At 32.6% G+C, this 16,875-nt stretch overlaps 1 protein-coding gene across 4 annotated transcripts; it reads left to right on the forward strand.

The window, feature by feature from the left end:
- The first annotated feature begins 1,059 nt into the window (after window positions 1–1,059).
- On the forward strand, window positions 1,060–15,869 carry LOC148596853 (uncharacterized). 4 transcript variants are annotated; one of them, XM_088563116.1, is made up of 10 exons: window positions 1,060–1,398; window positions 4,129–4,299; window positions 7,019–7,189; window positions 8,041–8,110; window positions 8,418–8,591; window positions 9,307–9,465; window positions 10,278–10,373; window positions 10,845–10,940; window positions 11,744–11,827; window positions 12,051–15,869. In XM_088563116.1, the coding sequence occupies exons 4-10, from the start codon at window positions 8,050–8,052 to the stop codon at window positions 13,364–13,366; spliced, it is 1,986 nt and encodes a 661-aa protein (XP_088419242.1). In that variant the 5' UTR covers window positions 1,060–1,398; window positions 4,129–4,299; window positions 7,019–7,189; window positions 8,041–8,049; the 3' UTR covers window positions 13,367–15,869. The 4 variants fall into 4 exon arrangements, with proteins under 4 accessions (XP_088419242.1, XP_088419245.1, XP_088419244.1 ...); XM_088563119.1 differs by having other exon boundaries at window positions 7,058–7,189; XM_088563118.1 differs by having other exon boundaries at window positions 4,168–4,299.
- The last annotated feature ends 1,006 nt before the right edge of the window (window positions 15,870–16,875 follow it).

Consider the following 16,875-nt stretch of genomic DNA (forward strand, 5'->3'; position numbering starts at 1 on the left):
TATGTTCCGTAGGGTGTTCTGCATGGGACTAATGTGGGGGTATTTGATCCATCGAAAAACAAGGCGCTGTTACTAAAACTAGAACATGGGTGTCGGACAGTAGTTTTTCCCATATTTCTCCAACCCCTTTAAGTTTGCATTAAAGTGTTCATAATAATAAGATCTATCTGTGGCCAATTTTTTCGCTTTAATCTGTTAAGCCATGTTGGAGTTATTGCCCTTTTTTATAGACGTGTTTTCACTATTTTCAATGTTTTTTATTCAAAATGTTTTCCTCTAAACAACTACTAGTCTATCCGAAACCAAACGTAGTATGAATGTTCTTCAGGGAATAAATTCTGCATAGAACTAATATGCGTTTTTTTAATCTGTCGAAAATATGACTGCCCTCACTAAAAATTTAACATAGTATTCAGACAGAAGACTTTCGCATATATCTCGAAAACCTTTAGGTTTAGCCGAATTCTATCTGTCTGCATTAGGTCAAAGTTGTCGGATAACTCCTTGTTAGAGCTCTTGCCCTTGAAAGGTGAAAAATGGTGTTTGTTTTTGCAGTTTTCAGCCAATTTCTTGAAAACGATGAGAGATAGAAAGAAACTCTCAATTGATAGGTTTATTGCCCTTGAGAGGCAAAAATGATGTTTTTAGCGGTTTTCAGCTAATATCTTGAAAACTATAATGGATAAAAAGAAACTTTCAATTGATGTAATGATTCTTATGATAAGTTCTGCTAAAGTCCGCTTGTGTCAAATTTGTCGAACAACTCCTTGTCAGAGTTATTGCCCTTGAAAGGCAAAAACAAATAAGCAGGTAGCAATTCTGGTTCCTGGGAGGCGCTTGTTTAGAGCTTGCACTTGTTTCAATATCCATTGCTTGCAAACAAACCAAACACAACGAAAAAAAAAAAAAATAAAAAAAAAAAATAAAAATTAACAGAGGGACGTCGACAAAAAAAGTTATATATTTGGAGACGGGGTTATTTGATGCTTTAAACGTAGAATTTAGAATACCGAGAACTTTAATTATGGATAATATCCTTTATTTTGAAATGTTAGGTTTTTCTCATTGTGTTTTATAGTGAAAGATTATCATACATAGAAGGCGGATGAATGACAATTTAAATACATTCTTTGTGATCGCATTGTATATTATATGAATCGTTGAATGATCATAAATAAGGATATTTTTAAATACTCTGCAATTTTAGTACGTAATATGCCTTTTATAGATTTCAAATTATTTGATTGAGTCACTGTTTTGAACGTAAAAAAGCCAACTGATTGCCTTCATATTGCCCGGAGTAAAAGAAAGATTTCTAACAGCCTCCCCACAGGAAACAATTAAGGTTGTCATATACGGATTATGTTATAGCTATATAGGAGGAAAAGGGACTGAGAGGTAGATATTTTTTCTCTATTGATTTTACGCGTTTTTGTTAGTACACCCCTGCTTAACAAGTCAATCTTCTTCAAAATCATTTTGTAAAAATTGAATAATAAATAGAACAATTTGCTGATATATTGCGTTTTATTTTGCGAATACTGTTTTAAGTTATGGGATATGCAAATGGATATTTGGTCGCTCCATCAGAGGGATTTGGAAACACTGCTCTTACATCTATGGGAACACCATCTGCCCTAAGCCCGACGCTTTCGACCACTCAGCCCACTATGTTATTTAAATTTACTCTACGATAAATTAAGTGTCACCTGGCTGTTGAGGAAAGAACTGCATGTAGTTTTACAGTCATTAATACAAAAGTTTCTTTTCTACCAACAATTTACCAACCCTAGACATAAACATCTCTATTTAGTACTGTAACAGTAAATAGAGTACTGTAACAGTAAAGTATTTTATAGTGACGCGTTTCAATACTGTCTTTTACAGTAACGTTACAGTACTGTTACTTACTGTACTGTTGTATTACTGAATTATACAGTACTGTTTCATAACTGAATTTCACAGAACGTTTACGTTACATTACTGTTACATGTACTGACAGTATTGTTCTATAACTGATTTTTACATTACTGTTTCATTACTGAATTTTTCGGTACGTTTTCAGTACTGTCCATTACAACACATTTTCAGTATTGTGTTATACAGTAAATTTTCAGTACTGTATGTTTCAGTAAGTTTAGAAGTACTGTGTTTTACAGTATTGTTTCAGTGCTACCCTTTTCAGTAGGTTTATTGGTTGATCTTTATACAATGTTACACCAAGGTTCCAAAACAAATAATGAAGATGGATATTGATTTTAAAGTTTATGGTGTCAACCGTTCTGGAATAAGAGGTCAACAAATGCTTTAACAGCAAGTACTCCATTTGATTTAACTGGAATAAAATGATATTACTCAACAATGTGCTGTTAATCAAAGGTCAGATTTGGATGATCTATCAGATAAAATATTTCAGAAATTAACTTTCATTATTCAATCAGCCATTGAATAGAACTTTGGTGTATTCCTCAATTTTGGGTTGATATTACCCAATATCGCAAAGTGTTAAACTTTATTCTTACGTTGATATCATGAAAACACTTGAATGAACCATTAACTCAATTGATTTTAAAATACCAAGGGTGTGAAATATCAACACAGCCGCACTTAAATATTGTATTGAAATGCTTGGACGATGCTTGGTATCATATAAGAACAAATACTGATACATCTTTTAAAATTGTTAATTCGCTCCGTGAACTTGATGCACGTGATAAATAATAAATGCATGATTTGTGAACAAATATTATTCCAATATACCAATAACGCAGACACATGCAAATTGGTGATAACGCCTTTTCAGCACATCTACTAGTCCAATCAGAACCAAACTTGGTATGTATGTTCCGTAGGGTGTTCTGCATGGGACTAATGTGGGGGTATTTGATCCATCGAAAAACAAGGCGCTGTTACTAAAACTAGAACATGGGTGTCGGACAGTAGTTTTTCCCATATTTCTCCAACCCCTTTAAGTTTGCATTAAAGTGTTCATAATGATGAGATCTATCTGTGGCCAATTTTTTCGCTTTAATCTGTTAAGCCATGTTGGAGTTATTGCCCTTTTTTATAGACGTGTTTTCACTATTTTCAATGTTTTTTATTCAGAATGTTTTCCTCTAAACAACTACTAGTCTATCCGAAACCAAACGTAGTATGAATGTTCTTCAGGGAATAAATTCTGCATAGAACTAATATGCGTTTTTTTAATCTGTCGAAAATATGACTGCCCTCACTAAAAATTTAACATAGTATTCAGACAGAAGACTTTCGCATATATCTCGAAAACCTTTAGGTTAAGCCGAATTCTATCTGTCTGCATTAGGTCAAAGTTGTCAGATAACTCCTTGTTAGAGCTCTTGCCCTTGAAAGGTGAAAAATGGTGTTTGTTTTTGCAGTTTTCAGCCAATTTCTTGAAAACGATGAGAGATAGAAAGAAACTCTCAATTGCTGAAATGATCTTCATGATCAGGCCTACATACGAGTGTGAAGATCAAAGTTGTCGGACGACTCCTTGATAGGTTTATTGCCCTTGAGAGGCAAAAATGATGTTTTTAGCGGTTTTCAGCTAATATCTTGAAAACTATAATGGATAAAAAGAAACTTTCAATTGATGTAATGATTCTTATGATAAGTTCTGCTAAAGTCCGCTTGTGTCAAATTTGTCGAACAACTCCTTGTCAGAGTTATTGCCCTTGAAAGGCAAAAACAAATAAGCAGGTAGCAATTCTGGTTCCTGGGAGGCGCTTGTTTAGAGCTTGCACTTGTTTCAATATCCATTGCTTGCAAACAAACCAAACACAACGAAAAAAAAAAAAAAAAAAAAAAAAAATTAACAGAGGGACGTCGACAAAAAAAGTTATATATTTGGAGACGGGGTTATTTGATGCTTTAAACATAGAATTTAGAATACCGAGAACTTTAATTATGGATAATATCCTTTATTTTGAAATGTTAGGTTTTTCTCATTGTGTTTTATAGTGAAAGATTATCATACATAGAAGGCGGATGAATGACAAAGTAAATACATTCTTTGTGATCGCATTGTATATTATATGAATCGTTGAATGATCATAAATAAGGATATTTTTAAATACTCTGCAATTTTAGTACGTAATATGCCTTTTATAGATTTCAAATTATTTGATTGAGTCACTGTTTTGAACGTAGAAAAAGCCAACTAATTGCCTTCATATTGCCCGGAGTAAAAGAAAGATTTCTAACAGCCTCCCCACAGGAAACAATTAAGGTTGTCATATACGGATTATGTTATAGCTATATAGGAGGAAAAGGGACTGAGAGGTAGATATTTTTTCTCTATTGATTTTACGCGTTTTTGTTAGTACACCCCTGCTTAACAAGTCAATCTTCTTCAAAATCATTTTGTAAAAATTGAATAATAAATAGAACAATTTGCTGATATATTGCGTTTTATTTTGCGAATACTGTTTTAAGTTATGGGATATGCAAATGGATATTTGGTCGCTCCATCAGAGGGATTTGGAAACACTGCTCTTACATCTATGGGAACACCATCTGCCCTAAGCCCGACGCTTTCGACCACTCAGCCCACTATGTTATTTAAATTTACTCTACGATAAATTAAGTGTCACCTGGCTGTTGAGGAAAGAACTGCATGTAGTTTTACAGTCATTAATACAAAAGTTTCTTTTCTACCAACAATTTACCAACCCTAGACATAAACATCTCTATTTAGTACTGTAACAGTAAATAGAGTACTGTAACAGTAAAGTATTTTATAGTGACGCGTTTCAATACTGTCTTTTACAGTAACGTTACAGTACTGTTACTTACTGTACTGTTGTATTACTGAATTATACAGTACTGTTTCATAACTGAATTTCACAGAACGTTTACGTTGCATTACTGTTACATGTACTGACAGTATTGTTCTATAACTGATTTTTACATTACTGTTTCATTACTGAATTTTTCGGTACGTTTTCAGTACTGTCCATTACAACACATTTTCAGTATTGTGTTATACAGTAAATTTTCAGTACTGTATGTTTCAGTAAGTTTAGAAGTACTGTGTTTTACAGTATTGTTTCAGTGCTACCCTTTTCAGTAGGTTTATTGGTTGATCTTTATACAATGTTACACCAAGGTTCCAAAACAAATAATGAAGATGGATATTGATTTTAAAGTTTATGGTGTCAACCGTTCTGGAATAAGAGGTCAACAAATGCTTAAACAGCAAGTACTCCATTTGATTTAACTGGAATAAAATGATATTACTCAACAATGTGCTGTTAATCAAAGGTCAGATTTGGATGATCTATCAGATAAAATATTTCAGAAATTAACTTTCATTATTCAATCAGCCATTGAATAGAACTTTGGTGTATTCCTCAATTTTGGGTTGATATTACCCAATATCGCAAAGTGTTAAACTTTATTCTTACGTTGATATCATGAAAACACTTGAATGAACCATTAACTCAATTGATTTTAAAATACCAAGGGTGTGAAATATCAACACAGCCGCACTTAAATATTGTATTGAAATGCTTGGACGATGCTTGGTATCATATAAGAACAAATACTGATACATCTTTTAAAATTGTTAATTCGCTCCGTGAACTTGATGCACGTGATAAATAATAAATGCATGATTTGTGAACAAATATTATTCCAATATACCAATAACGCAGACACATGCAAATTGGTGATAACGCCTTTTCAGCACATCTACTAGTCCAATCAGAACCAAACTTGGTATGTATGTTCCGTAGGGTGTTCTGCATGGGACTAATGTGGGGGTATTTGATCCATCGAAAAACAAGGCGCTGTTACTAAAACTAGAACATGGGTGTCGGACAGTAGTTTTTCCCATATTTCTCCAACCCCTTTAAGTTTGCATTAAAGTGTTCATAATAATAAGATCTATCTGTGGCCAATTTTTTCGCTTTAATCTGTTAAGCCATGTTGGAGTTATTGCCCTTTTTTATAGACGTGTTTTCACTATTTTCAATGTTTTTTATTCAAAATGTTTTCCTCTAAACAACTACTAGTCTATCCGAAACCAAACGTAGTATGAATGTTCTTCAGGGAATAAATTCTGCATAGAACTAATATGCGTTTTTTTAATCTGTCGAAAATATGACTGCCCTCACTAAAAATTTAACATAGTATTCAGACAGAAGACTTTCGCATATATCTCGAAAACCTTTAGGTTTAGCCGAATTCTATCTGTCTGCATTAGGTCAAAGTTGTCAGATAACTCCTTGTTAGAGCTCTTGCCCTTGAAAGGTGAAAAATGGTGTTTGTTTTTGCAGTTTTCAGCCAATTTCTTGAAAACGATGAGAGATAGAAAGAAACTCTCAATTGCTGAAATGATCTTCATGATCAGGCCTACATACGAGTGTGACGATCAAAGTTGTCGGACGACTCCTTGGTAGGTTTATTGCCATTGAGAGGCAAAAATGATGTTTTTAGCGGTTTTCAGCTAATATCTTGAAAACTATAATGGATAAAAAGAAACTTTCAATTGATGTAATGATTCTTATGATAAGTTCTGCGAAAGTCCGCTTGTGTCAAATTTGTCGAACAACTCCTTGTCAGAGTTATTGCCCTTGAAAGGCAAAAACAAATAAGTAGGTAGCAATACTGGTTCCTGGGAGGCGCTTGTTTAGAGCTTGCACTTGTTTCAATATCCATTGCTTGCAAACAAACCAAACACAACTAGAAAAAAAAAACAAAAAAAAAACAAACAAATAAATAAAATAAAAATTAACAGAGGGACGCGACAATAAAAGTTATATATTTGGAGACGGGGTTAAACTCTCTAAACGTAGAATTTAGAATACTTTACTTTGAAATGTTAGGTTTTTCTCATTGTGTTTTATAGCGAAAGATTATCATACATAGAAGGCGGATGAATGACAAAGTAAATACATTCTTTGTGATCGCATTGTATATTATATGAATCGTTGAATGATCATAAATAAGGATATTTTTAAATACTCTGCAATTTTAGTACGTAATATGCCTTTTATAGATTTCAAATTATTTGATTGAGTCACTGTTTTGAACGTAGAAAAAGCCAACTAATTGCCTTCATATTGCCCGGAATGAAAGAAAGATTTCTAACAGCCTCCCCACAGGAAACAATTAAGGTTGTCATATACGGATTATGTTATAGCTATATAGGAGGAAAAGGGACTGAGAGGTAGATATTTTATCTCTATTGATTTTACGCGTTTTTGTTAGTACACCCCTGCTTAACAAGTCAATTTTCTTCAAAATCATTTTGTAAAAATTGAATAATAAATAGAAGAATTTGCTGATATATTGCTTCTTTATATAACATATGTTATGTTATGTCTGTATTGTGTTATACAGTAAATTTTCAGTTTTACTCAATGTATTCATCTGCATGTCATGAGGGTGTTGACAATTTTTGATTAAATATGACATTTGATATTATTTCTTTGTTGCTCATGTAGATATTATATCTACATATCTATAATAAATAAAATTTTTAAATTTCATCCATTTGAAATTTTAAACAACCTTCACAGAAATTAGCAATAAAATAAAAAGGATGATGATATGAATCTTATTGAAAGTAGCACTCCAGCTAAGAATCATGCAAAATATGATTCATGGGTAAAAAGCCTACATATTTTTAGTTTTGATATTTTGTTTGAAATGTCATAGTAAACAGAACTTAACATGTGGTTTTTCATATAACCCGTGCTCTTAGGAGATAAAAATTGTATAGAATGCACTGCAGATTTCAAAATTAAGGGAGATAACTCTGTAAATGACGCTCACATACAATAGAATCTACTGGATTTTCAATGTTGATTATCTCCTAAGAGCAGGCAGATTTGAATGAATAATTACATATTTCATAATAAAGACCCATAAAACAACTTAATTACAAAAATAAAAATATGTAGCCTTTTTTAGGGTGTATCACATTTTTCAGACTTTGCATGATTCTTACAAAGACAGCTACTGAATACTTCTGTGTACTGTTTGTATGTACAATGCAATAATCTTGTTTTTATCCAGGTGAAAACAATGACGGACGACAACTCTTCACATTTGATCGATCATGGGTATTCGGTTCCTGCGACACAAGGTAAATTACAAGTACTGTGCATCCCATTTATCAGTTTGTCAGAAAATGAGAGGCAGCACTTCGCCCTATGCATTTATGATGAAATTTCTACTACTTTCCATAATTTTGCAGGCATTTAAAGAAAGACAAGAGGCGGTGTGACGATATCAAATGCAATTAATTGGATAATGTTATCATAATAATAAATGCACAACACACCATCTTTAATAAATGTATCATAAATAGAAGCAACATCTTTGGCCTGATTCAAATATATCTTAGTATGCCAATGTAAAAGCAAGATAACCAACCGTGATTAATATTTCAGATAATATTCAAGAGGTGATGTATGACTACGATGCTAATGAAACCGATGAGCTCTCAATAAAACAGATGGAAATGTTAGTCATTATTGAAAGGGATAACACAGATTGGTGGAAAGCTCGAAAAGGGAAAAGAATTGGCTATGTGCCTACTACATATATCAAACAACCAAAAGCAGGTCATTCTTTTAAATTTGTCGTTTTCCTACACGTTAAATCATTTTGAAGTGTTCCACTAAAATTCTTCTTTGTGAAAAAAACATACCTATACTTCTCCAGAAACAAAACAACAAATGCAGGCTCCCACAAAGCCTCGGATATAGACAAGATAGCCAGGAAGTAAATCACACAGTATGACAAGGCACTCAGCATCATCGAAAATTTGCCACGGTCGTCGATGATTTGCCTAGTTAAGGTCCAAGGATTATGACTAGGAAGGGCAAATAGACACATACAGCAAAGAACATAACATGACCAAAATAACACGTTAAAAATAAAATAAAAAAAAAAAAAAAAAAACCAAAAAATACATATCAACCCGGACTCCACTAAAAACTGGAAGCATAGACCAGGTTCTTCCTTTTCCTTTTCTCATCTTCAACTACTTGACAGATTTCAATTAAAATTGTTTATCGTACCTTAAGATTTCCCGCACAATAATTGTGTTTGCGTTTAAATTTCTAATAAAATAAACATCACCACCAGTCTTAAATAAGAGTAAACATGATAATCGCATGCAGTCATTTTTTCCTTTTTTGATAGTATCAAATGACTGCACAGAAAAAATATACGAAATTTTTAATTATGTCATTTTTGTCTATTTTGTAATTTATATGATGACTAAAATGACAATTTCGCTTTCATAACAAACAATCCCGGTTGTTTCTGTTTTAGGGGTTTACGCAGAAGTTATATCAGGTGAAGCAGATATACAAGAAGGAGAAATAGTAGAAGTAGTGAATACAGTGTATGCCAACATTTGGACAGTAATATTCAATGGAAGAGTTCAAACTATATCCTCAAATTGTATCAGAATATTAGACACAACACGAAGTAAATATTTGCTTAAATATGTATACATATTTGTTGAAAACAATCTTTGTTTTTTTTTATTACAATTTGCTATCTTCTATTTCGAAATTTAAAGTTACTTTTCACTAATGTTCAGCGAATTTCACCGTCATTCGACAATTTATGTAAATGTATCTGAGTGTGTGGTTTACGGCTGATATTTGATGTCAATCAAGTACCATTCTGTGTAAGAATCAGGCAATGGGTGGCACATCATAATTCTCAATTTGGTCTTTTCTGCCTCAAATATATTCAATACATCTAGAAAAAACTGAAAAGCTATCTAAATTTAGTTTGAAGCATCTCTGACGTAGATATTTTGACTGCTGATATAAGGAAAAAGAGGCGGGAAAATTTTTCCGCCATTTTTCCATAGGGCATTCCAACTAAATTGGACCTATCAATATCTTAAAAAGCAAACTGAAAAAAACTTTGATGGTTATTTTTTTTCAGATTATCGGGCATAAATACTTGGTTAATGTAATAAAATCTCGATGTGTTTTTTCTTCATGTTCACCTTATACGCATTTTACCTAATTCTTAGACGGAGAAGTACTTAAGTTAATTGTAACGAAATTAAAACATGGCGTTTTGCTTTATGACAGTATGCATAAATGTTGAGCGAATATGATAACTTCTCGAAAGGGGTTGATACATTGACACCTGTCTAAACCAGATACTGTTAAATGTCCATTCGTATCGTTTTGTGAAACTTGGAAAACCATCTTATCTGAATTAATTTTAAAGTCCAAAAGGAGCTCGGTTTTACTATATTCATTATTTTTATCCTTCAGGAAAGACTAAAGCTGCTCCTTCTTTACCAGCACTTTCAGAATATGAACCTGTGGGAATTTATTCAGAATCTGATTTCAACAAGGAACAAGAAAAAAGTAATCAATATTTTGTTACAGATAGAAACAACGAACAATCGTATTCAGGTTGTAGACTTATACACCAATCCCAACATCCCGAACAAGCTAGTATGAAAAATCGTTAAAAGAGTTTTGGACAGTTAATATTTCAAGCCGAAACAGCAGTGTGGAACCAGTTGATGCTTCGCACCGCCAATATTAATGCTCGTCTCTAATTTTAAATTTGTTACCTAATGGAGTATTCATGAAAAGCTTGCAAATGTGGTTGAGATTAACAATACTGTATACCTGGATCTAAAAAAAAGTTCAGTTTGGTAGGTGATCCAATATAAAAACGCAAAATTAAGTGAAATATGGTAGTGTCGAAACAATGAAAACGCTGTCACTGTTATGAAATAAATATCCTTCTCTGGGATTTAAAGTAGCACTTTTTAATATAAAAATTACGTATTTATGTACTCTTATTTATTATTCATTAATTTCGTTTAGGAAAGTCGCAAGATGGTATCAAGTCACCAACATCTTTCGAGTACGAATCGTTTTTTTCGAATTCGACATCTGTCTATGATATGGAACAACCAGGAGGTATTTCACATCGTCGAATCCTTGACTAAATGTCAGAAGAGAGACTCTACTATCAATTTCCATAACCCACTAACATTACTCTAACAATGGTTTAGAAATACGTTTTAGAAGTATAACCAAGAGGCCAAGGCTTAATATATACTGAGTGTTTTATAGACAGTATTACCTTAATTGGAGAGAAACGATATTAAGCAATCAAAATCTTCCAGCTGTTTTCGTCTAAAGAAAGTGAAATTAAATCACTGCCATCTAGCTATGTTAGTTGTAGCTGGTCACGGTTTTCATTTGTTTCAAAAGGAAATTTATCTTTCAAAATCTGAAACCAGTCTTAAGTTATTACTGAAAAAAAATCTACCACTTAAAAATTTTGTTCCATTAGTTGAATTTTTGTTTTCAATGTTTAGTTTATGCATTTTGTTATAAGCCTATTTAACTGAACTCATCGATGTATGATGGTATATTTAAAAGACGTAGAACGCAGTTGCTGGTAAAGCATTGCTTCTGTAACAACAATACATTAATAATGTGTTGCTTTTCGTTTTTCTATGATATCCCGTGTTTGCAATAAAATTTGACACTGAAGAAATTGCTCAAGTAAATTCTACCAATGTCATAAATCCATTTGGGGGGGGGGAGTTTAAGGACAGTCGATGGTGTTTTTAATCAACACAAATTTGGTATTATTTGAAGCAGTCATTGTACAATAAAATGTATAACAGTTTTGTTGAACTTTACATGTTACTTAATAATTTTACTAATATGAATAGGAAAAAAACTTATCAACGCTCTTTCATTTATTGTAGCAATGGCAAATAGTGGTGAATATGATGAATTGACCCCTGACCTTATGTCAAATGTTTATGAACCAATAGGAGATTTTGGATATGGTAAGAATTAATTGTTATTATTTTATTAGCGATGGTTGTCTACTCACATTTGCATTGATAAAAGAAATATGCTTTTGCACCAATGTCCCTCTTATTGTTTATGTCTTTGTAAAGAGACTAAAAGGGATCTTCATGATTTATGCAACGTTCAATAGACTGCACTCCCTGAAGTTTGCGACCGAATTTTTGTTATTCAATATTGCAAATAACTCTTTTTTTTCAGAAAATGATAGACAGTTACGGATAGTTATGGTTGGGAAAACGGGGGCGGGAAAAAGCAGCACTGCGAACAGCATCCTACAATCAAATACGTTTGTTGCACGAGCATGCGGGCAGTCTGTTACTAGAAAATGTCAACGTGGGGATGACCATCGAGTATCAGTCGTAGATACACCAGGTCTGTTTGATACCAAATTATCAAAAGATGAAATAAGAGATAATATTTTAAACTGCATTCATAAAACCGTTCCAGGTCCACATTTGTTTTTGATTGTTATTCAAATCGGAAGATTCACCAGCGAAGAAATATTGGCCCTCGACAATTTGTTTGAAATTTTTGGAAACTCAATGGAAGTTTATTCTATCCTTGTTTTTACAAGATTTGATGACCTGCAGAGAGATGGCATAAGTATTGATCAGTACATAGAAGAAAGCGGTGAACCACTCCAAACCTACGTTAAGAAATGTAGTAAGAGATACTTTGCCATGAACAATGTCGCACAAGGCCAACAGAAAGAGACGATGGTGGAGAGGTTTATGCAACTTATGACAGACGTTGCAAAACAAAATAAGTGGAAACCTTACTCTCATGAAATGATTCAAGAAGCGAAGAAAAATGTACAGCCCTTATTAAAGAATTTAAGAGAGGAAAAAGACTTTTTAAACAAACAAGAAATCAAAGACATAGAAAGTCATTATGCCGCAGTAAAAGAAACCTTGAATAAGAAACGCAAAGAATTGTTGGCGAATATTCGAACCTGCTCTGAAGAAAGGGACAGACTTCTAGAAGACAAGCGAAGAGCTCTTGCTACTTTCCTGCAGAAAAATGCAAGCCTCGACTCCGCAGAAAGTAGTGAGGATATGGCAGAAAGACAACGGGAAATCAATGAAGTAGAAAAAAGATTACAGGAGACGTACAAAGACATAGAGGAACATGGTATAAAGCAGAAGGAGTTAGAGACTGAGTATGTGAAAATCAACCAAAGGAGGAAAGAAAAAGTTTTATCTACCAATAAAAAACATCATGAAAAAATGATCAGAGAACTTAGAAATTTTACCGACGAGCACTTCAATAAAATTGATATTATGATTGCAGGTATTTCTTTGATTGACCAACAAATTGACGGGGTAAATAGAGAGCTAGACACGGTCTCTAGCAAAGCCGACAAGAGACGATTGACTGTACGAAAATATGAACTGATGAAAGAGCGCGAAAAGGCGTCAAAGGAGAATGCCACATACCTTGAGCGAATGCTGGACAAATCAAACGATCTCCGGAACCAGTTATCCAAAAAGGAGAAATTCTGTCGAATAATGTAACTGTGTAGTTTTACTAAACAATGAAAATATTTAAAAAAATATATATATATTTTTGATTCAAATCAATTTGGTGATCCAAAAACACTCTAGTATTATTAACTGAGGTAGAGGAGAGTTTGGAGCATTGTTGACCGTTTTTAACGTATGCTCACTTTAATGTCAGTCTTACAGCAATCCCCTTTATTGTATTTTCTTTTATCCGCGTGCCTGAGAACTTTGTTGGTTAAGATGACATTTACTCAACTGCATCTTGACAGAATGATGATTTCATATTCGGAAGAAGCGAGTAACTAAATGACTTCCAAGTTAAGTGGTCTACTATATTGACTTCTTACGGCTTTTGTTTTTACTGCTTAAAATTATTTTAATTTTTTCATACATATCGTTGACGGGATGAGGTCTATGCATTTTGTTATTGTGAGTACTTATTATTCTGTTATGCAACGAATTTGTGTGTTAAACATTACATCGAAATTTCCCCTGTATTGTCAAGGCAGAAGGATATATTTTTTATAAACAAAATGACAACACAGGTGATATTTCAACTCTTGCTAGTTTTGATAGATCCACTCTGCCCTTTTGATAAACAAGACATTTTTTAAGGAGTAGAGGTTTTCTAAATTCGATATCGCGTACACCATTTTGTATTAATTTGAAATGGCGGTATTCCGATAAGAAACGGGGTTTTAGAATAGTATTCTTATGCTTAAAGTAGCACTTTTTACTAGATGAATGAAATTTAGATAAAACTTTTTGAATTGTATTTCAAATAACATTTTATCCCATGTTCTTTTGTTAATATTGTGTTTTGGTGTCATGCATAAAACACTTTTTATTTACTATCGGTTTTTCATTTATTTTCTTCTACATTTTGTATTAACTCATTATTTGCTTATTATTTAAATGCAATTGTTTTTGTCACAAAAAAACAGTGGGATTTGTTTTGAATATCAAAGCAAAAGATAAAATGTTGTTACCATATTCTAATTTTTGAGAAGGAATTAAGATTGAATATAAGAGGAGTGGAGTGCCCATACAAATATAACCATACAATTTTTACTTTGGTACTCCAATTAGGGAAACTGTAGGAGGTATGCAAAGAAAAAGCAAATCAATCAACACTTATTAGCTATGCATAAAGCATGTAGTGTCTATTTTAAGGTAGAAAACGATTTACGTAGGATGCTTACCCTACCGGTGCACCCGGTCCATGCTCCCAATTTTTAATCGAATCCGAGTTGTTACTTTGTATGTATTATTTTAGTTACTTTATGTTCTTTGTTGTGTATGTCGGTTTGCCATGTCTGGTCTGTCCCTGGATTATATTCTGTTGATTACCGCTATAATCTTGGTTCCCTTGATTTCTCTTTCACATAATACCACCAATACAGAACCTCGAGAACTAAGAAAAATTTTAAGCACAATTCTGTGTAGGAATCAGGCAATGAGTGGCACATCGTTTAACTCATTTTGGTCTCTTTTCTTTGGCTCAAACATATTCAATATATCTTGGAAACAACCGAGAAGCTATTAAAACGTATTCTGCGCAAAATTTTCTCGCCATTTTTCCATAGTGCATTTCACCTAAATACTAGGATAATGCAATACAATCTTTGGGTTTTTTTTTCTTTGAGCCACATCTTATACACATTTTTGATTCTTAGACGGAGAAGTACTTAAATAGTTTGAGTAAAGCACAATAGAAAGAGGGGGACATTAGCATTGATGAAATGCATGAATATTTAAAAATCTTTATTTTGAAAATGATACATTAAATGGTGAAACTTTTGAGCTACAAGATTGTAATGATGAAGTGGAAAAAAAAAACAAGGGAGACCCTTTGAATCCCGTTCATTCCGGGTATTACAATTAGTTAATTAAAACTTTTTAACTTCTATTCTAAACAGCAGAATTTATAGATTTGCCGATTATGCTGATATTCTACCGAAGACACAGGCAGAGTATTGAAAAGGTGGTAATACTTATTTATGCTGTATGTTTTGATTAATTTATATTTGCATAGTAATATTGTTCTGCACTTCCATAGATTTAAGAAATGTTTTTGATACGGTTTGGAGAAAATGAGGTTATACATGTATATAACAAGTATGGTAGTATACAATCCTATGAAAAAACTTTCGAAGATCTTGAGGCATATTTATTATCATTTGTTCTTATGCATGCAGACGATACAATTATTTTTGCTGAATTTTGCTTTAGGTTTGCAAAACTGTCTCAATGTGTTTGAAGATTGTTATAAGTTGTAGAAACTAACTGTTAATTTTGATAATATAAAAATTGTGATACTTTCATGATATACAGAGAAACAGGTAGATATCTATTGTGTTGAATACTTTTTGAAAAGAGTTAATGATGAGTGGTTACAGATTGTTTACAATTATATATAGACTATTATATACACTGTGAAAGTCGAAATAGTTACTTTTTATACAATCTAAATCTAGTGACGTAGAATTATATTAAAGACAGAATTTGTCATTTATATGATGGTCTTGGCTTCCTACTTTGACAGTTTAAGTTCTCATTACTTGTATACAATTAAGTAGCTGTCTTTGTAAGAATCATGCAATATCTGAAAAAAAAATATACACATCAAAAAGACTACATATTTTTATTTTTGTAATTAAGTTGTTTTGTGGAAATATTTTATGAAATGTGTATTATTCATTCAAATTTGAATGCTCTTATGAGATAATCAATATTGAAAATCCAATAGATTCTATTGTATTTGAGTGTCATTTACGGAGTTATCTCCCTTAATTTGGAAATCTATAGTGAATTCTATATAATTTTTATCTCCTAAGAACACAGGTTATATGAAAAATCGAAAGTTACTTTCTGTTTACCATAGCAATTCAAACAAAATATCAAAAATGAAAATATGTAGGCTTTTTACCAATGAATCACATTTTGCATGATTCTAAGTGGAGTGTTACCTAATCATTTGATTAAGATCTTCCTTTAAATATGATTCTAATGCTGCTGATTATATGTTACTCCTTGAAACACACATACAGCATATCGTAAATGAATTTCACTACTTGTTTAAATGTAAAAAAACACGATAATATCTCGAAACGTTCACAAACCATATATTCTGATTTATTAACTGATGACTTAAAATACAATGTAAATTGCCCCTTTAATACAACAGGAGCTTTTAGCAACCATAATTTATACAGGGCAATTGCCCTGTATTAATTTAATACAGGGCACATGCCCTGTATTAATTCTGGCCCTGTATAAAAGTTAATGCATCAAGAGATCTGGAGTGTTACAGTCTTCACTAGGAAATATGTCATACTGAGCTGTATTTAAAGGTTTGTACAGATAACTCCTGTTATTTTAAGTCATCAGTTAATAAAGGGATCATAAAATAGTTATTTTCATATTAATCCTGTACTGTATTATGTCCTCGTACAGTCGTATTGGGTTTCGACCACTTGTATTGGCCCGAGGCGTTTCTGTTGTCCTGTTTTTTTTCATTT

The sequence above is a fragment of the Perna viridis genome, chromosome 15 (genome assembly GCF_037379345.1).
Source record: "Perna viridis isolate PV_CMFRI_1.1 ecotype Kerala chromosome 15, ASM3737934v1, whole genome shotgun sequence".
NCBI classification, from domain to species: Eukaryota; Metazoa; Mollusca; class Bivalvia; order Mytilida; family Mytilidae; genus Perna; species Perna viridis.

Coding starts and splice junctions, on each gene's coding strand:
- LOC148596853 (XM_088563116.1), top strand. CDS start 8,050: ATGACGGACGACAACTCTTCACATTTGATCGATCATGGGTATTCGGTT. Junction 9,466..10,277: donor AATATTAGACACAACACGAA/GTAAATATTTGC, acceptor TTTATCCTTCAG/GAAAGACTAAAGCTGCTCCT. Junction 10,374..10,844: donor CAACAAGGAACAAGAAAAAA/GTAATCAATATT, acceptor AATTTCGTTTAG/GAAAGTCGCAAGATGGTATC.